This window comes from Magallana gigas, chromosome 1 (assembly GCF_963853765.1).
Source record: "Magallana gigas chromosome 1, xbMagGiga1.1, whole genome shotgun sequence".
In the NCBI taxonomy this organism is placed as follows: Eukaryota; Metazoa; Mollusca; class Bivalvia; order Ostreida; family Ostreidae; genus Magallana; species Magallana gigas.
In genome coordinates this window covers 69,646,205-69,669,395 of record NC_088853.1, presented here as the reverse complement: position 1 = coordinate 69,669,395, position 23,191 = coordinate 69,646,205, and the positions used below count along the sequence as shown (strand labels likewise).

Genomic DNA, 23,191 nt, shown 5'->3' with positions numbered 1-23,191 from the left:
CTGGTGTTAGGTTGGGTCTGATTGGTACTGTAGGTATCCATTGGGGTCAGCAGTGCAGACGAATTAAATAAGGATTACCTCTACTTTTATAAACCATACTTACTTAAAGGTACTTATGTGCATCTTTTTAATAGATTGTTTAATTAATAAAGAGTTATGTGAACTTTTCTGATTTATTTTAGTTGGTTACTGACCATACACGGATCGAGTCGAGAATAGACTTTAATGATGCCATACATTTTTATCGTAAGATAGTAACAAACCAAACAAGAGTTTTCTCGAATACCATAACATAATTAGACTAATAATTTTACGAAGAAAAATAATTAAAGAGTGTTAGGTCTGTATATGTGCCTAAAACATTGTCGTTTATTCGCTATGTAAAATTCTAATGAATGTAAAATACATTGCTAAAGATGGTTTTGTCGTTTTAATTTCCGTTAAATTATGGGTTTTTTTATGATTTGAACGTCGAAACCATTTTTAGTCAATATCAATGTACAATAAGTTCTTGAATTGTGTCTAATCAAAATACAATAATTCGATATACAGCTGAAATTTTGCAATAAACTAATGTTTTTATCCTTAAATTGCCTTATTGTTTTGAAGCCAGAGATAAAAGTTGTCATTTCTTGTTAACAGTGGCGTACTATACCCATCAAGTTCTCCGCCAAAACGAAACTTATATACTTTGTGTTTTCATGAGACGCTTCGAAAATATTAATTGATACGGTTAAAAGACTGAATAATGCAAACGAAAAAAATGCACTCCAATTGCACAGGAAAATGAAATTATTGACATCAACATGACACATTTATCAACAGACTAAATACTAGCAACGGTTGCCGAAACCAATTAAGAGTATACGCCTGTAGGAAAATGTTTTGTTCATTTGAGAAAAATATGTTACACTTAGAGATATAAAATAAAACAGCTATAGAAATTTATACAAATACATTAAACCAACAAAATTACTTCCAGTTGACATTGCTGTATTTCTTCATTGATGGAATGAGTATGAACTTAAGTAGTCTAAAAAATGAAATTCGCTTTGGAAAGTATACACACAGTTTTCTTTGATGACATACATGTAATTAATTTTAATTCATATTGAAATTAAGGTAGCATAACGAATACGTTTTGATTAATGCTTCTATAAAAATTATCGTTAAAAATCGGAGATTGTTTTTACTGCATATAGGTGTTAAATTATATAGCAAGTATTTATATAGATATATATGTATACTGTGCAAACTATACATGATCGAAAGTGATAAATTACAGTCTAAATTACATATCTTATCAAGAATTAAGGTCTTAATTTCATCGGCGGGTATTTTGCTGTTAAAAACCAGGACGATTCCATTTACTGAATATTGTTCATGCTTAATCAAAAAACGTAAAATAGTTTCAAATTATTCATCGTAATGTAATATTAAGGTATCCGATCCATAATTCAATAAAAATTGATGCCTGGAAAGCATATGCATTTTTTATTGGATATTGATGACCACCCTGTGGGGTATACAAAAAGTAGGTCAACAAGGGTGATAACTCATAAGGGGAGATAACTCTGAACTTTTTCGAAAATTCAAAATCGGCTACTTTTAATTAATTTTATAACAAAAAATGAATAAAAAACATAAGAACTAAAATCAGTTATCTTGTGTATTTTATCATGTACATGTAAATACTTCAAAAAAACAATTTTTTTTTTCAACATTTAAAATTTCGGCAAGTATAGTTATGCAAAAAAGCCATAATTTAGGACATAAGAAAAAATAACATTTTTGGTCGATTTGAATAATTTTTATTTCTGTTACATATCTGGAAGCTATAATATTTTTTGTGTTTAATCAACAAGGCTGCTATAGTAGTTAAGAATAAATAGGTCATCATGGACGACAACTCACAAAGAGAGATAACCCATTGGCAACTTTTTGACAAAAATGTTTTTTCGAAAGTTTGGTTAAAATATTGTCATTACAATGAATGTATTTCACTTATTTTTTTATGCTGATAAATAATAGAAATATTTGTCTCCACAGTTCATGTACTTGTAAACAGACACACAGATTTCAAACTTGGATTAAAAACACCGATTAATAAAATTCATTTGCTAAAATATGCACACAGTTTTGGAATACATTCTCCTAACACTTTTTTGTCTGATGTAACTCTTGGTTTCCCTAAACTATTTTTCATAGAAAACACATCTACTAGTCCATCTTCACCACTTCTCTTGAATATAAGTCTCAGATGTCCCAAATTTAGTCCAGATCCAGCGATATTTTCTGTTGTGCAGGATTTCATGATTTTTTCTCTGATAAGAGGGCGAAGGGAAGTGATGTTTTTAGACTTACAAGAATTGAATTCTTCCTGAAGAAATTGGCATTATGTATTATAAGAATGTTTTTTAAAGTCTGAAACAGACAGAAGTGCAGCTTGCATGATTTCATCTGGCATGATGACATAATCGAGAGCTTTATGTGCATTGTAAGTATGACCACAGAAAAGCTGTGCTAGAAATTCTTGCTTATACTTTTCAAGTTTTGGGAATTTCTGTCTGAAGAGAATAAGTGAATCACAAAAAGCTGAGACTTTAGAGCAAAATCTAACTTGCAAACCACAGCTACGAAATGCGTTGCATAATACTCGAAAATCAAATGTTCGGCCATTGTGTGCTACAATCACTACGGTAGGAAATTTCTCCAACCACTCCAAGAAATCTACAAGTGCAGTCTTTATTCTCACAAAATCAACGGGCTCACCACGGTAACAAAGAACTCCACCACTCCAGGTAATGTTGGTGACTTTTTCAGCCATTGGTGTAATAGGCAGGTCTGGAGCCACATATCTTGAGAACTGCTCCTTGGTATTGCTGTTCACAGCAGCTATCTGAGTGATGTGGGGCATAATGCCATGCTGAACTGAAAATATAAAGATGCAAATACTGATAATAGTCTATTTGTATTTGGTTGTATAGCTTTGCTTTTTTTTCTTTTTTTTTTAAATATTTGAGAAAAAAATATTTACTCAGGCCAGTGGTTTCCAGATCTAAAATAACAATACTGGGTGCTGAGCAGTTTTTCAAATTCGAAGAGGAGGAAAAGCAGGGCTTTGGCACATGATCTGGAATTTTTCTATATCCTCTTCTTTCACAGAAAGTCCAATTTCTAAAACAGATATGGTATAAATAATATACAAACTTGTCCATACTGAAATAATTGTGAAAAAATGTCTATAACTGTCAAATGACAAACCAGATTGATAAGGCAATCCTTCAATTGCTTCATTTCCTCCCTTCGAGGTAGACCTCTCTTCCTTCAAAAATAGTCTTCTTCTTTTTCTCTCTGGTAATCTGGCCCGATTCTTTCTCTTCATTCTGTCAGCATCCATCTTCTTTGCATACGAATCACAGAAGTGTCCAGGAGATAGGCCATTCACAGGATGAATGACCATCTTTAAGTCCTCCTTAAAGATAGCTTAAAGGTGTTTAAAGGTAGCTTAAAGACGATCTTTAAGCCACCTTTAAGCTACCTTTAAGCTATAAGTATTGCTTAAAGGTGGCTTAAAGAAAGCGTAAAGAGGGCTTAAAGGCAGCTTAAAGACTATCTTTAAGCCACCTTTAAGCCACCTTTAAGGACAACTTATAGGTCCTTAATTTCCAAACTTCTTTAAGCCACCTTTAAGCCACCTTTAAGCTACCTTTAAGCCACCTTTAAGCCATTAAAAAAAATTTAATTCAATTTTGTGCTTATTTCCAACAAAATGTATTAACTTTATGAAAGAAAAGGTATCAAAACGGTTTTTGTTCTAGAAAGAAAAATGAAAAAAAAAACACAAAAAAAAAACCGGCCACGGCGAGAATTGAACCCGGGACCCTTAGTTTACTAGCATCTCCACACATCCTCTGCGCCACGGCAACTTACATATAAATGAGCGTTTTTATATCCTATATATCAGTGGATATTGAATCACTGTATTGAATGTGTTTACTTCAAAAAGATTTTGACAAACCATTCAGTTTGTAACAATCAATTATATCTAATTTATAAATTCAATGCATGCATGTATTTAGAATGAAATACGGAACTTGGTCTTCAGTGAACAAAAATATATTATACCTAAATGAAAACCGTTAGGTTCACTATAGTAGGCTTTCTTAGTTAATAAATTTAAACCGAGTAGATATACGTTCATCTAATTTATAACTAGGCTATAAAAATGTAAGAAGGAAAATGAAATCATTTCTTTTATTAAATGCATTGATACTATTAGGGTATTTGTTCACTTTCCCGCAATTTCCCGGTTTTCATGATCGCGGCGCCGTTCCAATATGTTTAAATATTTACATGTAATTGTATGTACATGTACATGATTTTTAAACTATCAATTCTATAACAAACAAAATTACCAGTTACCGGTGACGTATTTACTGCATGTGACAATTGCAAATGACTTGTACATACAATTGAATGATGTGCCAGGCCGGGTATATTTGACATATTTACCCTTATACATGTATTTAAATAATCAACCCCTATTTATGATCACCGGTACATTAATTAATTAGCCTCAAGATTTTACTCTTACATACATGTATCGTTAATTTGTAGACGTAACATCTTTGAAACCCAGAGCTAGGAAATAATACTTTGAAAATGAATTACAAATGTAAATTAACTTTTATTCACTAGACTTATCGTATACTCGTACATACTAAGATTCAACGGCTTTAGAAACCCTGACGTGCACCTGGGCACACGACACACCTGTTGTGTATATCTTGTATATTCTGTGTTAGTTCCAGGGGTTTTCTTAAGTTGGAAAAACAATAGACTTTAATTAGATATACACAAACATGCACCTGGGCACACGACACAACTGCTGTGTATATCTTGTATATTCTGTGTTAGTTCCAGGGGTTTTCTTAAGTTGGACAAACAATAGACTCTAATTAGATATACACAAACGAACAAAACTTTGTCTAGACAAACAAAGCAGTAATATCCTGCCCGATATAACAAAGGCAGTTGAGAGTCTTTTCATCTTTAACATGTATCTAGCAGATCTAGAGTTAGAAATAATGAAAATTGAAAAAAAAAATACAAACCTTAAACCGATTAACAAATTAAATCATGCATTTTTGGTTCATTATCTTTATTTTGTTTAATAACCGGATGAACTGAGAGAGAGAGAGAGAGAGAGAGAGAGAGAGAGAGAGAGAGAGAGATTGAGATTTTTTTCACCGATAAATTTATAATAGGAAACAAACATACTTTAATTAGTTTTATGCACATATTAAGATACAGAGACTGCGCTCATACCTACAATTATAAAGAATTTTATAACGGCAATCTGTGTCCATCAGAGCGGTGCTGATGATAGCGATCTGTGTTTAATGGAGCGACGATTAAAACCGCCTGGAACACCTTGGAAATTATATTATCACTCGGATGACCCCCTCCCATCTCTATAAAAGAGCTTTTGCATTTAATATATGATTTATTGTTCAGCTTGATCAATATTGACTTAAAGGCCACTTAAAGACAGTGTAAAGGCAGTGTAAAGAGAGCGTAAATGCCACTTAAAGATGCTTAGAGGTGGCTTAAAGGTGGCTTAAAGGTAGCTTAAAGAAGTTTGGACATTAAGGACCTATAAGCACTTGCTTAAAGGTGACTTAAAGGCGGCTTAAAGGTTGTATAGCCTTTAAGCTCCTTTAAGTCACCTTTAAGCCACCTTTAAGGACTTGCTTAAAGATGGTTTTTCGCCCTGTGATTGCTGACAAATGTCTGAAAGTATTACAATAAGAAAATGCATGAGTTCACAACATTTCATGGAATTAAATTTTAAACATTTAGGATCTCTAAAGAATTAATTATAATTATTTTATTTTCCAACATATTTTGAGTTTTCTGTCTTTGAGTCATAGTGTCATTTTAACAATAATGCAAACAATTTAACATCATCACAACTTCAAATCAAAAATTTATCACTGCATATCATTGTAAACATGTTGATGTAATAAAGAAAGTCTATAATATCAATTCTTCAACATACTAAATCTGCAGGGTCTGAACAAGTGAACACAGAAAGGCAAAACAAAACAAATTAAACAATGTCAAAATTTCAACTAATGCCAAAAGAAATATCAACAGCAGAACAGAACAGACCTGCCAAAATTCCAACTTGTACCACAGGAAATATCAACAAACAGATCAGAAAGAATTGAACATTCATTTTACCTCTGACAAATACTTTCTACCCTCATTAATAAAAGCTGCAGTCGCTTTAACTCTGACGGCTAAGCTCTCACTTTCCCCATAATGGAGATGTTTTGGAACTCTCAGACATGTTTCTCTATTGTCATGCTCACATGCCTGACTTGACCCTAATTCTATATATGAGGCGCTTTTGGCAATGATTGGAGCAAAAATGTCATCGAGGCTCTGGCGTAATAATGGATCCTGCAATGGTACCTTATATGGCAAACTCCTATGAACATAAGTTTCGTTAGGTTTGCGTTTATACCCACAAAATCTCCCGTGACATTTGCTGTGATTACCAAACTGATGTGGAACCAAAGCCACCAAATTTTCTCGCATTCCTTCTTTATCACCTTGATTCTTTGAAAATATGTATTTAATGCACTTTGACAAATGCTGTATTATCTGATTGGATATTTTCACTACTTAAGAATTTCGAAGATCGTACAAAGTTTTTATAATATTTTTGACACAATGATTTTTGTCCAGTCTTTTCACAACTGACAGACCACACTGACTCTTTAGACGGGCAATCAGAGTGCTATCCCCATCCCCTTCAATAATCTCAACTGGCGTACCTTGACTTGACATTTCTTTCAATGCAAGCAGTCCAGCCTCACTTTCCATCATTATAGCACTTCCGTTGTGGTTCCAAACACATCTATGAGACCTTATTCTCTGACCTGCCCTATTTCTTTTCCACCATTTACAGGTTGCACAAGAGCGATGCTTGATGACTGTCTTTAATACTTTGTTCCTTTTACTTATCAGGAAGGTGTGTCCTATTGAAAATATATACATGTTATTGTTACAGACTAGATCTACATTAGCATCATAAAAATGTTGGAATAGTTTGAAAAAAATGCCTGTTAAGCTGTCATAACTCTTTTGCCAAGCATGATCAGCTGCTACAGTCATTCCTGATCGGGTCTTTGAGGGGAATATAATTTTCTTTTTTGTTTTGGTGGATGCAGGTCTGTTAACACCAACATGTTTCTCTACTGGCATGGTTTTGGCAGGAGGTTGAGGGGATGAGCTATTACTGAAAGCATGTTTACAACTCATATAGGTTCATCTATTTCTTGATTATAGAAAATCAATTTAAACAGTTCATTGATTTATTTACCTCTCAGTCAGTAGATCAAATGCTCCTGAATTACATTTTTCAATTAGTGCTGGATCTCTACAAACAAACAAGATATCAGTTTTGAAAATGAAATTTGATTTTTTAAGAATATTAACTTTTATAATCAAGCATTATATGCTTAAACTTCAAATATTTACCCTCTAAATTCATCTTCAATTACTACCACACCAAGTTCTTTATCAAAAGAATCTGCATTTGAATCCATCCCCTGTGCTGCAACTTCTCTGAAATTTGACAAACATGTTATAGATTACAATAAAAAAAAAAGAAAGAAAAATAATTTTAAGAACACAGAACACTTTTTAAAAGTATGTTTCTATGGTAATAACAAGATGTTTACAAATACACACACCTCATTTCATCTCTGAATGCTTTTTGACTTTCATCTGCCATATTCTCATCTGCACATTTCTCAATCATCTCACCAGCCCTGCGTTCCATAACTTTCAGATTTTTATTATTAACTGTTGGTAGATTGAGTGTTGCAAGAAAATTGTTCATTCTCTGTGGACCACCAACTGAATCAATCATTGCTTTAAAAAAAACATAAATTTATCAGAAATACATGCTTGCATAAGGTAGTGTTATATACAGTTGCAAAGGAAAAATTAAAAAAAAACTTGATTATTCTTTATAGGAATGAGTAACAATAACTACCTGCACCGAGCTTTGTATTTACGCAGAAGCTGGGCATTCCTCTCTGGCCTGTCACCTTCGGGTACTACTAAACAGAGAACTCTAGAAAACTTTAGAGAACTCTGGGGATTTTTTCATATTTAAGGTATTTAGAACCTATTTTTGCATTTTATATGATAAAAAAGTTGTATTTTAGTCGAAAATTTATTAATTTATTAAAAATATTTGGATTGAAGTAAATATTAATTATTTCACGCAAAACATCAAGTTGGGGGAGACTAAATTATTCAAAGGATCTCGATCCCGAGCAGTTTACAAGACCATTAAAATTACTCTTTTTTAAATTCTTTCAACATTTAATATGATTCTTAATATGAATTTTATTTAAGGTTAATTATATTTTATAATTTGTAGCGTTAGTGTCTTTATTCTCCGTTTGTGATTTGTTATGATTTTAATTAAAATACTGACTTTTTGCTTGTCGTCAATTTCAAATCTTGATACTTTTACGGCTGAGTGTAATCAAACAACTCTTCTCCATGAATATGCATTTATAAATGGACAATCGAAAGAATATCCGAGATCCACTATGACACTAGAAATTGTAAATATTAATTTAGTGATATAAAGGCTTTAAAAATAGTGCATAAATTGCCTTTTCCTTGCAGAAGAAATTAAAGGGGCATGTTTACAATTGTGGTCAAATTCTATATTTCTGTTTTAATCATTTACAATATGCTTTAGGAATACATTTCTAATGATCAAATGAAATTTAAGAGTCATTCGTTAACGGTAAAAAGCAGGATACATTTTTTCTTTACAATGATAATAACGTACGTAAGTTGTTATATTTATAACAACAGAATATGGTCATTGAAATGTGATAGCTTAATATATATTATGTTGTGTTTTACGTGCATTATTATACCAATGGCTTGAGGTAACCTGTATTTAGAAACAATGTCTAAATGACATTAGATCGGGATCGGAGTTTGACGATCACGCCGAATAGATTTCCTTCGGGAATTTGTCTTTCATTAGTTTAAAATCAACATCAACTTTAATGAGTTTATGTATGTAGTATAACATGTTACTGAACAGATACATGCATAATAAAGCATTTATTAGCCCTTTTAAATGAAAAAACCCCAGAGTTCTCTAGGGTTCTCTAGAGTTCTTTAGAGTTCTCTGTTTAGTAGGACCGGTCACCTTCTTCTGTTTTTTCCCATAAGGTACTCTGTTCACATTACCGCAGTATGTACACTGTACATATAAATATCCCGCCCCACTTTCATTTCTGCTTTCACAGTTTGTAGAGATAGATATAAAGGACCACACAAACATTTCGCAAACATTTCGAAAGACCTTCAATGAGAACACTAAATTCTACAATACGTCGACCTTTCAATATCAGATCATTCGTGCTGATTTTGCTCGCCGCATTCAACTTTTTTAGACCGGGACAACACACATTACACCCGTTAAAACCTAAACACATATGTGCAGATGTATAATTGTGTTCCTCGATCACATTGTTGCTCGCTTTTTTGCTTTCCCTTGCCTTGATTCTCAGCTGACATTTGAACTGCCCGAGTTTGTTCCGTCTTCTGTTTACAGGCGCCATTACGGAAGTTGACAATCTCGAGAATTCTCGTACGCGTTACCTTTAATTTTTTTAATTTTGTTTAATTAATATTCAATTCATTTCTTTTAACATTTATTGAATATGATTTATAATATGTGTTTTTGAAAATTTGAGAAATTTTACATGTTATGTTTAGTTTTACGATCTTATACGACATAAGCCGAAGTTAGCCGATCGAATTATGTATCGGATACCTTAAAATACAGAAAAGTGGCATGTGTAAGCCTTCAGACTGTGTTATCTCTTGGAGATGCTACTCAAACTACGAAGTCCAGTACTTCTTTCACCAAAAGTTTATTAACAATCGTGATCGTACAGTTAGAATTACAACAATTAAAAGCAGCCAAATAAAAGAGTCTAAGAATCTGCTCAACGTCATTTTGCATGGGTATATATAACATTTTACTTATGATAGACAGTTCTGACTAGTTCGGCCCATTTACGACGATCATGAGTGAACATTTAGTGTTCAAAATTAAGATTAATATTTTAATTCTAAACAAAGTAACAAAACTGTCAAAACTGCCAATCAAGGAGTACGGATGCAGGATTTGAGTCTCCGAGTCCTGAGTCTCGGAGTCCCCAACCTAGGTATGAGGCATCACTTACTCATAATACGTTGATTCATACATGGCATAAAAGGTTACAAAGGTTTATATATAGAATACACAATATATGACTCAATATAAAGTACCAGAGCTATCGTTGCAGACACAGAATCGCCAAATAAGACACTTGTTTTTAAACTCTCAATTTAGATATTATTAAGCCTGTATTATTTACCTGGTTTTATAACATCATTTAGGAATACTACGCAGTGCTACAAGATTCACAGAGTTCATTCTGTTAGTTATCATTAACACCATTCAGTGCGCAGTACCTAGGTACACATAAATATCATAGTGACCAATATGTAATAGTAGCATGTCAAGGTCATAGCATGGCTATCTGTGAACACATGCTTACGAAATTTTTAAAGCTCATTTATTATTCGAAATTCTTTATTTCAAGATGATTCGAAAATAACATTAATGGAACTATGGTTGCGATACTACTGAGTATATATCACCGAAAAAAGGTTACATCATGATTATCAAGTAAAAGGCGGCTGTCAGTTCTTAGTTCCATAACCATTGGAAACTGTTTCTGTGGTTAGAGACAAATGTATTTTTGAATCGCTGTTTTTTGTTATTCAAATCACGATTAGTTTTACTAGATATTACGTTTTGCAATTTATAGGACAAAATGTGTTTGTTTTGGCCATTGATATAACTGTTCATTTTGTTATTTTTTTTCTTTTCATGTTGATGTAGCCAATGAATTTTTTTTTCTTTTTGTAAATTTTGATTTTTAGATTTGAAAATTGCTAAATATTATGATTATAAGCTAAGTTTTGAAGAGTATCGTATGTCTCAGTTTTGCTAAATTCTCCGAGCTCTTGGTATTCACTTCTATTATTCTCGTTGATATAAACGTTGGATACCTCGCCTGCACAATCTTTTTGAACATTGTTCGATTGATGAACTGCTGGTTGTCTAGTTTGCGAATTCCTAAAACTTGTGAAACAAAGCGCAATATCAAACATTGTATCAATCCACTTTTAATTGTGTATAATGTAATCAAAGCATTAAAATTCGGCGCAGTGATTTTTCTCTTACCGTTTCATCGCAAAGTACGTGATAACTACTCCATTAAGAAATAGTAAGATACAAAATGCACTGAGGATTCCATTAAATTCTGACGTTAATTTCTTTTCAGTGACTATAAGTTTTGATACTAAAAAGAAAAAAATATATGTAGTAGATTGTGAAGCATTTAGAAGTACTTGCATTGTGTTTATATTCATCATGGCCCTTTTTTTTTAGAAGAAACTCACAATAATTCGACATTTTTGAAAACCGTAAGCTCATTGTTTTGTTGATTAAATGTTGTTCATTATTAGAAATTGTTTCTTATTTAAAAATCTATCGACAATTTTTATTTTAGTTTAGTGAACAATGCAGATGTATGTTAAAAAAAAAAAACAAAAAAAAACAACACCATTCACATACTGACCCTCTAGGCAGTCAAGTCCCTGCCATCCACTTTTACAGCCATCTTTACAATTTCCAGTGACATGGTGACAGTCACGTGACTTTTTGCAAAACGTGCTGCATTCCTGATTACAATCAGATCCATAAGAACCGAATTCGCATACTAAATGACGATAATGGTATAAACAGTATATACATGTACATGGTATTGGTTGAAAAAATGGTGATTCATTCGGGCAACGAAGGTAGCGGCATTTAAGAAAATAAGAGGAAATGCGGGCTTACCAATATCAATTTTAGCATAAAAATTTATCCCAATTTAGTAGTCAGAGCTGATAGAAACTCTGATATTCTATCATTTCATTGAAGAATAGAATCGTCAGCTCTTAAATAAATGTCTACAGAACTACAAAGAGATACATTTATTTTTTTCACCATCAGTTGAAAAACTGTTTTTAAATCAACTGACTTTTGAAAAGGTAATTTAAAACAAGTTAAAAAAGATCCAAATTAATCAAGTGAAAACGTTTGTTCGCTACAAATAAGGTAAAATTTATTCCACTTAAACTTTTACTTGTTTTAAAATATTTGATAAGTCTTTCTAATAAGGCAAATGATTTTTGGAACATTTTTAAAGCATTTTTTTAAACCATAATTATATGCAAAATATTTAGAATCCGAAGACATTTTCATGTATGAATGCATAGAATAGGTTGACAACAAGAAAAAAACCCATACCATTCTTGCAGAGATTATGCCGATAGCCGGGACTACATCCGGTCCGACAAGTTCCGTCCACATGAGAGCAGTTTGATATATTGGAACAGGACCCACATAATTCGTTACATTTCATTCCATAATTTCCTTTGCTGCATTCTAAATTAAAGTAATGATATTTACATTTTGTCTTTGTGTCTTTGATTGTGATTACTCTACATAATGGTTTTGTACTATACAGTTCACTAAATTCGAATGAGGTGTAATTAGGGCACACGCTTTCGGCTAATTCTTTTCAAATATTCAATCGTACAATTGCTGAAATTTATATAAATATAAGTAACAAAGAATCATTCTGTGAATATTATGAGGTGACGGGGCATGATCAAATCTATCATAAAGCCATTCGGGCTTTACATGATTTGACCACGCCTCCGACCAAAATTATCGCCTTACAATATTCAAAGAATGATACTTAATCCTTAAACAAAACTTTTAAAAATAAGGTTAAGTGTTTGCTGTCTATCTATACGAAACCATAATTATAGTTGAAATAATAAGAAATATCTATGAACAATTATTGCAGTCAAGAAAATATGTACTGATTTTCTTAACATAGTATGTCTAAGCTACTGTTTTTTTTCTTTCATAAATGACTAAAAATGGCATATCTATGCATACGATGTTTTAACGTATCATATGCACTAAGATAATTTTCAGTTTGTTTTTATATATTGTTAGTAAAATTTGGATTTGAATTTCTAAACAGATGTAATATTTATTAAACGTATTCTGACAATAGTCATCACCTTCTGCGCAGTACGGAGTTTGGTACCCAGGGTCACATTCTACATCGCACATTCCAGTAACATGGTGGCATGCTGACTCATTCAAACAATGTCCACAACTATTGTTACAATTTTCTCCATAAAAACCTGCTATACATTCTAAAAACAAATGTGAGTTTTTAAAAGACCTTTCAATTTTCTAAAAAGTAAAAAAAAACATATATTACTTATAGCAGAAATGGGAATGACCATGAGACATTTTATTAACCTTTGTGACAAAATTCTCCTCTCCATCCAGGATGACATCCATTGTGACATATTCCTGTCGATTTGTTGCAGCTTTTACAAGTTACGTTACACATTTCCATACAGTTTGGTCCATAATGTTTATCGTCACATTCTGAATTTAAAAGAGGGGAAAAAAAAATTTCATATATAAAATTACGGTCTTATTAGGCAATAATGATTATAGAAATACCGTCTGTGCAAATTAACCCCTCATAGCCACTGTCACATCCATTCATACAGGTTCCGTTGATGTGATGACATTGCTCTGCGTTTACACAGTGTCCACAAGAGAGGTTGCAATTTTCTCCATACTTCCTGTGACTGCAGACTTTAATACAATATATTTAACAAACATAAATAAGCGTTTCAAAAAGAGGTTTGGAGACTGCATAGAATCATTTAATTTTGATTTAAATACATTAAGTGTAAATATAACAATACAGTGGTTAACTGATTAACCAATTTTTAATCTTCTGTTTGAAAAAACAAACAAATCAGTTATATATATATATATATATATATATATATATATATATATATATATATATATATATATATATATATATATATATATATATAACACTGAATAGAATCAACAACAACACTAGGCATCTTTAAAGTGTCGGATCTAATATATAGATACTAAGCCAGTAAACTGAATATATAAAGCACTAAAAATGGCTAACGACACGAACAATAGAAATTGTCAAATTTTCGGGACAACCAGTCCCTTCTTCAGGACCAAAAAATAAATTACATGAGTACAAAACAAAGAAAACTAGATGCTGTCATTAGACAGTAATACCCGCACCATGTGTTTGCCCCTAAATAACACTGTTTTGTACCAGTTAAATTAAAAATGAAGGCTATATGCAAGCTCCGGTAATACAATTAAAATTTATAATTTTCATAACTGAAGGATGAGATCACTTCCCATATGATAATACACATCGTGACATGAGCAGCACTTTATGTGCAATTTGGGGTAGAACTGTTTGAGTGAATTTTCAGTTAATCAATAATCTTAACAATTTATGTCATAGAAAGTATAATGGTCTACAGAATTATTACAAACAAAATTAAAAATTAAATTATGCCCCCTCCCCGTCGCGGTTGCTGGTTTTAGATTTGCTTCTGTGTGCATACATGAACATCATCGTGTGCAAAGATTTAGAGAAGGGGTGGGAGTGAGGGGTCCAGACCCCCCCCCCCATGAAAATTCATTTATATCAATTGTAAAATAACCAAAAATACACCTTGGACCCCAATGCTTTTACAGACATGTAAACGCTCAAACCCATTGCTCTTCAATGTTAGGTAACATTATTTGGGGGGTAAATATTTAATCAATATTTAATATACTTTATTGTTTATCTCAATAGAAAGTATACATGTACATCACAATATGCAGGTGTCCTGCACCACCTTAAAGCTGTTATTTACCTAATAAAATAGTGCAAGTGGATTTGAAGAATAGGTCATAAAAATACATGCATGTTACAAATGAATGATCTTTGTCTGAAGTTACGTACCGGTACACAACACAGGTCTGCATGTCTCATTAGCGGGTATTAGTTTTACCCAGCTCTTCGATTAGATGGGTTCACGGAACGGAAAACGGAACGGAAGGGAAAACGGAAAATCTTATCTACTGTTATTTACCTCATAAATTTGTTAATCATGCTAAAACGATATACTTTATGTACCTTTTTAATTTTTTTTGAAAGATTAGCAATATTAGATTATTTATTCAAGAATATTTATTTCCTCAAAATTAACAGTACATGCATTGACCACTATATTCTGTCCCAAAATATCCTCGATTCACTTTTTGCTGTATATTTATATATACCTCAGGGTTGAAGCAATTCTCTTTTAGAAGCATTAAACATTCCCATTATTCTTTCTTTAAAACGTCCTCTCTAGCTTATCAGCTGGTATAAATACACGGCTAAAAATAAAGAAGTCTACGGGGTTTCACATTTCAACAGCCCCGGATGATAGTGTTGAAAAATTGTGCAAGGTCTTCTGAGTGACTTCCAAATGGAGACAAGATGTCAACATTTTCCATTATAAATCGTCCAAATGTGCTGCATGAATATTTTGGGATCGACAGACTATAGTCCCAATATATAATCGGAAAATCAAACCAGGCGACGTCTAGAGCTCTCTATTCGGATCATTTGTATATAGCTGCTGGAATAAACAACTGCTTAGTAATGCAAACGTAAACAAAATTGCATTGCTAAAAATACTAGTTTCACAAATTACTAGTTTCACAAATTACCGGGTATTTTAATGTTTACTGTATTTTAAACTTTAATGTCGTCAGTCCTACGGTTTTTTTTCTTCCATCTCAATGATACTGTATCGTCTGTATGATAAAAGATCGTCTAGAACACCGAAAATTCAATTTTGAGGTATGTATATACATGTTCATCATATTTGAAATATAAAAATACTCAAAACACGCATAAAACGCTTTCACTAACTGCGTACGTTACGCTGATATGCCAGCAATACCATATAAGAAAAATAAGTAAAAAGTTATAGCTAATTTGCTCGTTTAATCATGTTAATGTTTCACAATTCGTATACATTTGTTTTTTCTGTTTCCGTACTCAATTAAAGCCAAATGAATACAATGCTATAATTGATAGACATTCATATGAATATTAATAAGATAACAACATGTTGATAATCATTCATTAGATATAAATAAAAGATACAAAGTAAATTGTTTCTGGCCAGTCTATACCCTTTTTAAGCGATAAACGTGATGATATTTTCCATTCCGTTCCGCTTTTCGTTCCGTTTTCCGTTCCGCGTTTTAGCAACACCCATACATACATGTCTGTGTTTTCCGTATGCAGAAATGGATTAGTTAAGATCAGCTAAAGGAATTCATTATTGTGTTTTAATTGGATTATCATTATGATGTTGACCAATTTAGGTAAGCATAATACATGTAGTAGCAGTAGCCCAATATAATGTGATGCCAGCATACATATATGTTCTACTTTCACTTTCTAAATGTGATCTCCCTTTGACAGCATACTGTATCATCATCTTTTAATATTTTAATAAGCTTATCATCGTTACCTATCCTATCGCATTTATAAAGTTTCTGTCATTTTAGTTGCAAAAGTTATTTTTTTCACTTGTCAGACTGCATGCACTATTGAGTTGACCCCATATTGACCCTGTATAAACAATTTCTTATTAAATTTGTGTATTACACGTAAGTAGGTGTAGACACTTATCATTTTTATATGAGTTATAATAGGAAGGAAGGAGTATTTCTTTCTTAATGTATTATAATGCATCAAATACAATGTAGGTCATGACCTTATGGGACTGTTCTGACCCCACGAAACAGGAAAATACAAATTGAATATCTTCTAATGTCATTATGATGCATCAAATGGTGTAAAGTACATTAATGATCCCCAGGTGTTGTCTTTAACCCCCCCCCCCCACCCAGCCTTTATGAAATAGGAAATGATATGATACACTGTATATTTTGTTAACTTCTGAGATCTGAGATCCTCATCCCTAAATAAACCATATAATTTATTTTTGCTCTTTGTGTCATTGCGCGTAAAATTGTATGTAGATTATGCCCCCTTGGAGACACCCTGACATTTTATAACTAGAAATAATAATGTATTTTATCTTATTCAGATGTTATACAGTTGTGTTTGATCCATGTGGGTAAATCCTAGCCTAATGATGTCACTGCTTTGTTTAGGAGACTTACAATTGCCCCAAATAGGCGAATACACATGGAAGTGATGCATATAACATTTTGTTTATAAATCTTAAAAATTGAATTAAGCAATTTCCAAAATGTTAATGTGAATCACGAGAGAAAAAGCAATCAAGAAATGAATTAACATTTGCTACTGTACACATGTAAGAATGTATTAAGAAGACTGAATCTTTATAACCAGGTTGGATGGGGGGGGGGTGAATGTGGAGTATAAACATTTATAATTTGAATCATTTATTGTTATTAATTTTAACTTGTCAATGAATACTACTTATTGATCCCAAGGTAGAAATATGACCTCTGATCATATCTCAATAGATCATTTGTCAATTATGCAAAGTGTAATATAATTTTTTTTAAGAATAACATTTTTTACCAGTTTATAAAAGTTTTTAGACACCCAAATTATATTTTGATTTTAATAGATCATTCGACAAGGGAGGGGGGGGGGGACAGTTTATATTTGAGTTTGTTTGGGAGTGGGGGTTCCAAGTCATATATTTGACAATTTTTTAATGTAATTTAAAGTAAGACTAAGCCATACTACAGTCATGAACATGAATAGTATAGAACAGAACACAAACTAATACATCTACATGTATATATACATAGGAAGTATTACAAAACAGATGATTGATCTATATCTGGGTTCTTAAATTGAATCATATATCATGTACCCGGTACATATTATATTATTGTTTTTTTGTTCAAGGCATTTAAGATGGTATGTAGGTCATGATCCCAAGTGCTCTTCCTGAACTTATTAAATATCATAAAAACCATTGAGATCCCCACCTTAATCCAAAGATATTATTCCTCCTTAGGTCATGCAGGCGCATCAGATCATTATGGCATGTAAGTCATGACCCTAAGGGGTCATCCTGACCCCCTTAGAATCAGAAATTGTCAATTATCTTTAAATTATGGATGTTTGATGATCCTATCTCTATTTAATCTTTATTATTATGTCTCCCGAATGAAATTTGGAGACTTATTGTTTTTGTACGGTTCTTAATACATGTATTATTATTCTTCATCTTCTTTTTCTTCTCTCCTGCTATGAACTTGTTTCTCAGAGATGGCTGAACAGAATTGTACAAAACTCTAGGATATGATAGGCCTGCATATCTAGTTGTGCACCCTGGTTTGATTTTTCTCATTTTGGGTTAGACAGCCACTTTTCGGGGGAGGGGGGAGGGGGGTGTCAAAAGGGTGTGGGGTCTAACATTGAACCTTGTAGGGAGAATCGTAGACTCTATTGTAAATGGTAACTTGAAAACGGACAAAGATAATAATATAGGGTTTTCATAATCATATATTGGCTGTTACTGGCAATATATAGGGTTTATTAGATCTGACCCCTGGGGTCATCCCCACCCCCCAGGAATTTGAAATTACCATATATCTCAGAAACTGTTATAATCATGACCCCTAAACCATATATATTCATGTTTCTGATGTCAAGGGGCATCAAATGTTATGTAGGTCATGGGCCCTGTGGGTGGTCCAGACCCCCTCAAACAGCAAGTCCCTTAATATCTTCAAAACAGTTGAGATCCCCACCCTTAAACCATATATACTCTTGTTCCTTGTGTCAAGGGGCATCAAACGGTATGTAGGTCATGGGCCCCGGGGGTGGTCATGACCCTCCTTGAACAGGAAGTGCACAAATATCTCGAAAACGGTTGAGATCCCCACCCCTTAACCATATATATTCTTGATCCTTAAAGGGCATCAAAAGGTATGTACCGGTAGGTAATGGGCCTCAGGATTAAATTGAATTTTTCAAAACCGTAATGCACATCTATGGAACAGTTCCTATCATATCCCAAGATATGATGTGTCTATCCATTAAATCATAAAAGGAGTTCTAGGATCTATGTTTTTTTGAAGTGATAAACGTCAATTTTCTGCTACTTGTTGACTCCCTGGATGAAATTTAAATTTTGAAAACCTTACTGGACATCTATAGAACAGTCCCTATCATATTCCAAGATATGATTTGTCTATCCATTAAATCATAAGAGGAGCTCTTGGATCAATGTTTGTTTTTTTTAGTGATAAACGTCAATTTTCTGCTACTATTTGACTCCCTGGATGAAATTTAAATTTTTAAAACCTTATTGCACATCTATAGGACAGCCCCAATTATATCCCAAGAGATGACGTAGCTACTCCAAAAGTTGTAAGAGGAGTTCTCGGAACCATATTTTTTTGCCAAAAAACGTCATTTTTTGTTGCCCACTGATCCCCTTTATAAAAAAAAAATTCTGGAACCTGATCACGCCTCAATATGACACCCCCAATCATATTCTAGAAGATCATTTGGCTACTGCCAAAAAAAAATGACGTTATTGAAACCAGTTTTTTGGTAAAAAAAAAAACGTCATTTTTTAGCCATTAAATGACCCCCAGGACAAAATTGAAAATTCCGAAACCTTATTGCGCATCTATAGGATACCCTAAAACATATTCCAAAAGATGATTTGTCTACTGTTGAAAATGTAGGAGGAGTTCGAGGAAGAAGGTTTTTTGTGAAAAAACGTCATTTTTTACCAATTATTTGACCCCCAGGACTAACAGAGAATTTTTAAAACCTTTTTACAAAACAACATGATACCCCAAATCAAACTCCAAGAGTTCAGTTTGCTGGTTTATAAGATGTAAGAGCAGTTTGAGAAAGTAAAACGTGACAGACGGACGGACGGACGGACGGACGGAACAGGGTAACAACAATATACCCGAACTTTCTTTAGAAAGTGCGGGCATAACAAAATCTAAAGCTACTACTAAACTACTTAAGAAACAAACTATAAAAAAGAACAGCTACATTTTAAACATTTGCTCACATTCTTAAAGAAGGTGTTGCTACTGTCGCCGATCGCTCTAAAGTAATCAATCGACTGCCAACTTCACGCCTGATTAAGTTAATTAGCTAATTAAAATTGGCGTCCGAGTTAATTAATAAGAATTTGAACCCCCGTTGTTAACTCGTACGGCACTTATGATATAGACTCGAATTTTGATTAAAAAGAGATAAAATTAAATGAAAATAAATAAATGAAATTAAGATAAAAATGATTTACAAATAAAAGGTAGTAAAGAAACTAATAAATGAATGGAAGAGGCGCAGTTGACAGATTTCATGAAATTACTATGTGGGTGTCAGGTGATGTATGGCTATGAGACGTTCATTTTAGTGAAGTCCATTTGTTTGTTCATGCCATCAGGTCTGAATGATTTGAGTCTGTGCATCCAGAACTTTTCTTTGCTCTTCCTCTCCGCGTCTGTCCAATGAGGATTATGGTCAATAACCAATACTGTCATGTCTTCCCATTTGTGGCCACTTGTATTAAAATGTTCTCCGACGGGCTCCTTGACTTTTTTTATCTTTATGGTAGAGCGGTGGTTGTTGATCCTTCTGCGGAGGTCACCTGTTTCACCGACGTATTGCTTAGAGCAGACTTTGCAACTGATGAGATAGATGCAGTTGTCTGTGCGGCAAGAAGTGTTGCCAAATATCTTGTAGGTGCGACCCGTGATGGGGCTTTTAAAACTGTCCGCGTTGGTGCTGTGTTTGCACAACAGGCATCTGGTATCGGAACATGTTTTAAAACCACCGTTTGGCAACGGGTTGTCTAATCTTGCCCTCACTACCATGTCCTTTAAGTTCCTCGGGCGTTTAAACGCAGCCATTGGTGGATCCTTGAAAAGATCAGCCATTCTTTCGTTAGTGTAAAGAATGGGCAGATTATTTCTAAGAATGCTGTTGAGGTTCTTAAGGGCGGGGTGATATGTAGTGACAAGTGGAACCCTGCTTTTGTCTGTTTTCTCTTTGTATTGTAAAAGGGTTTTCCTGTCTTTTGTAGCAATCTCATCAATTGCAGATTGAACTGTGTGGGCTTTATAGCCTCGATTACACAGATGGGATTTTAATATTCTGCTCTGTTCTTCAAAGATTTCATTAGAAGAACAGATTCGTCTGATTCAGGTTGTTAATCCTTAAGGAATTCCTCTAAAAGTATTGGGAGGGTGGCAGCTCGATGGCTTGAGGTAGAGGTGAGAATCAGTGGGTTTGGTATGGAGACTGAATTTTATTTCACCATCTTCCAAGGTGGATGTAGAATACATTTTTGGAACTAGATATGTCCACTGTGAATTTAATCGAATTGTGGAAGGATTTGGCAAAAGTGATGAAGTCATTTAAGCAGTCTCGGTTTTCGACCCATTTCATCTCAATATCATCAATGAAACGCAACCAGCTCAAAGGTTTGAAAGGAGCTCTCAGAAGCAGGTTGCGTTCCCATAAATATATTGGCGTAAGAGGGAGCCATTTTGGTGCCCATAGCTGTACAACCTATTTGTATGTAATGTTTGCCATTAAACATGAAATTGTTCAGCTTGAGAACATGTTCAAGGAGCTTAAGTAGAGAATCGGTTGACGGCTGCTGAATCGTTCTACTGTCCCATACCTCCCTGCAGGCCTCGATACCTTCATCGTGAGGAATATTCGTGTACAAGGACGTGACGTCTATTGTAACGAGAAGAGTATGGTCTGGCAGGCCTGAATAAAACACCTTCCTCTGGTAGTTTTAGTGAAAAATATGGTAATAATCTTTATTTTATTCAAAGGAGCATGGTCACGATTTTGGTCATTTTTTTTTTCAATTTTAATGTTTACAATGCTTCATTAAGGCATTTTTAAAAGGCAACACAAATTTGATTGTTAATCGTTGAGCTATAAGGGAGTTACAGAGCCTTCAATGTTTAGCTATGTAAACAACGTTTTTGTTTTCATTTTGAATGTTGAAGTGAAAATTCCAGTTTTAGACCTCAAATGAATGTGTTAATCGTTAGTAACTGTTAATTCATGATTAAAATGAATATAGATAAGTCAGCTTGAAAAAGATTGTTTACTGGTATATTGAACCTATGTAAACAAAGACAGGGCACGAGCCTTTTGTACATGACAAAGAATTGTGAGCCCTGTATCTTGATTAAAACTCTACGAATGACCCTCAAATTCAATTTGATCATAAAACTCGGCTGGCACCTACATTTCATCTGATCATTAATAATACATTCCTAAAGCATTGTAAATAATAAAAACAGAAAAGAAATTGAACAAAATCGTGACCCCGCCCCTTTAAAAAGTAAAGAAAAATATCGCTGGTTTCAATTTTACATCCATTTGATGCGCAAACAACCCTTTTATATTTAAAAAATAAATAAGAATGATTTCTGTCTGCTAAACATGTATGACAATAACATAGTGATAGGGTATTGTAGTCGCCAATGTCGGTCAATGTCTAAGACACATGTAGCTGCTGAACTTACCATAAACAAATAACACATTATTTTACTTGCATTGTTCTTATTTAGGAATCTTTCACATTGTATACCTGTTTTACATGTCGGTCCCTTGTATCCAGGCTGGCATCCTTCATCACAACTCCCGGTTTCATGATTGCACACTTTTTCATTCAAACATTGTCCGCACGTACTGGCACAGTTTACCCCGTAAGAACCTGCACTGCATTCTATTGTAAAGTATTGTATTTTATGACATAAAATGTAGCAGATAATAAACACATACGTTGCTTTACTGAAAGATATATGAACCAACTTAAATGATTTACTTATCATAATTAAGATAAATAAGATACGCCGATTTAAACAATTCCGAGTCAGTTTGAGTTTAACGTGTATATTAAAAAAATACCTTTATGACAATATATATCTCTCCACCCAGGTTTACATCCAATATCACAGATACCTGTTGTTCTGTTGCAACCTTTACACGTTACATTGCACATTTCTCTACAGTTAATTCCAAAGTAGTTGACATCACATTCTAGAACAAAGATAGGATATTTAAAGAGCAGACGGTTCTCA

At 33.4% G+C, this 23,191-nt stretch overlaps 1 protein-coding gene and 1 long non-coding RNA gene across 8 annotated transcripts in view; both read right to left on the bottom strand.

Annotated features, from left to right (window-relative positions):
* Window positions 1–1,744: 1,744 nt before the first annotated feature.
* On the bottom strand, window positions 1,745–3,439 carry LOC136273055 (uncharacterized). Its single transcript, XR_010711226.1, has 3 exons — window positions 3,265–3,439; window positions 3,038–3,177; window positions 1,745–2,931 (listed from the first exon to the last, which is right to left on the bottom strand). It is a non-coding gene; the product is annotated as an uncharacterized lncRNA (long non-coding RNA).
* Window positions 3,440–7,176: 3,737 nt separating this feature from the next.
* The window catches only part of LOC117687200 (multiple epidermal growth factor-like domains protein 10), a 105,592-nt gene continuing 89,577 nt past the window's right edge, over window positions 7,177–23,191 (bottom strand). For 6 of the 7 annotated variants that reach the window (XM_066076623.1, XM_066076646.1, XM_066076651.1 and 3 more), the window contains 12 exons: window positions 23,019–23,150; window positions 22,699–22,836; window positions 13,715–13,852; window positions 13,505–13,636; window positions 13,258–13,395; window positions 12,470–12,607; window positions 11,754–11,894; window positions 11,357–11,474; window positions 7,770–11,254; window positions 7,555–7,641; window positions 7,397–7,453; window positions 7,177–7,312 (listed from right to left, as the gene is read on the bottom strand). In XM_066076623.1, the coding sequence (XP_065932695.1) occupies window positions 11,065–11,254; window positions 11,357–11,474; window positions 11,754–11,894; window positions 12,470–12,607; window positions 13,258–13,395; window positions 13,505–13,636; window positions 13,715–13,852; window positions 22,699–22,836; window positions 23,019–23,150 (1,265 nt within the window). In that variant the 3' untranslated portion in view covers window positions 7,177–7,312; window positions 7,397–7,453; window positions 7,555–7,641; window positions 7,770–11,064. The remainder of the gene's footprint in view (window positions 7,313–7,396; window positions 7,454–7,554; window positions 7,642–7,769; window positions 11,255–11,356; window positions 11,475–11,753; window positions 11,895–12,469; window positions 12,608–13,257; window positions 13,396–13,504; window positions 13,637–13,714; window positions 13,853–22,698; window positions 22,837–23,018; window positions 23,151–23,191) is intronic. The other variant, XM_066076629.1, reaches the window with a different exon arrangement.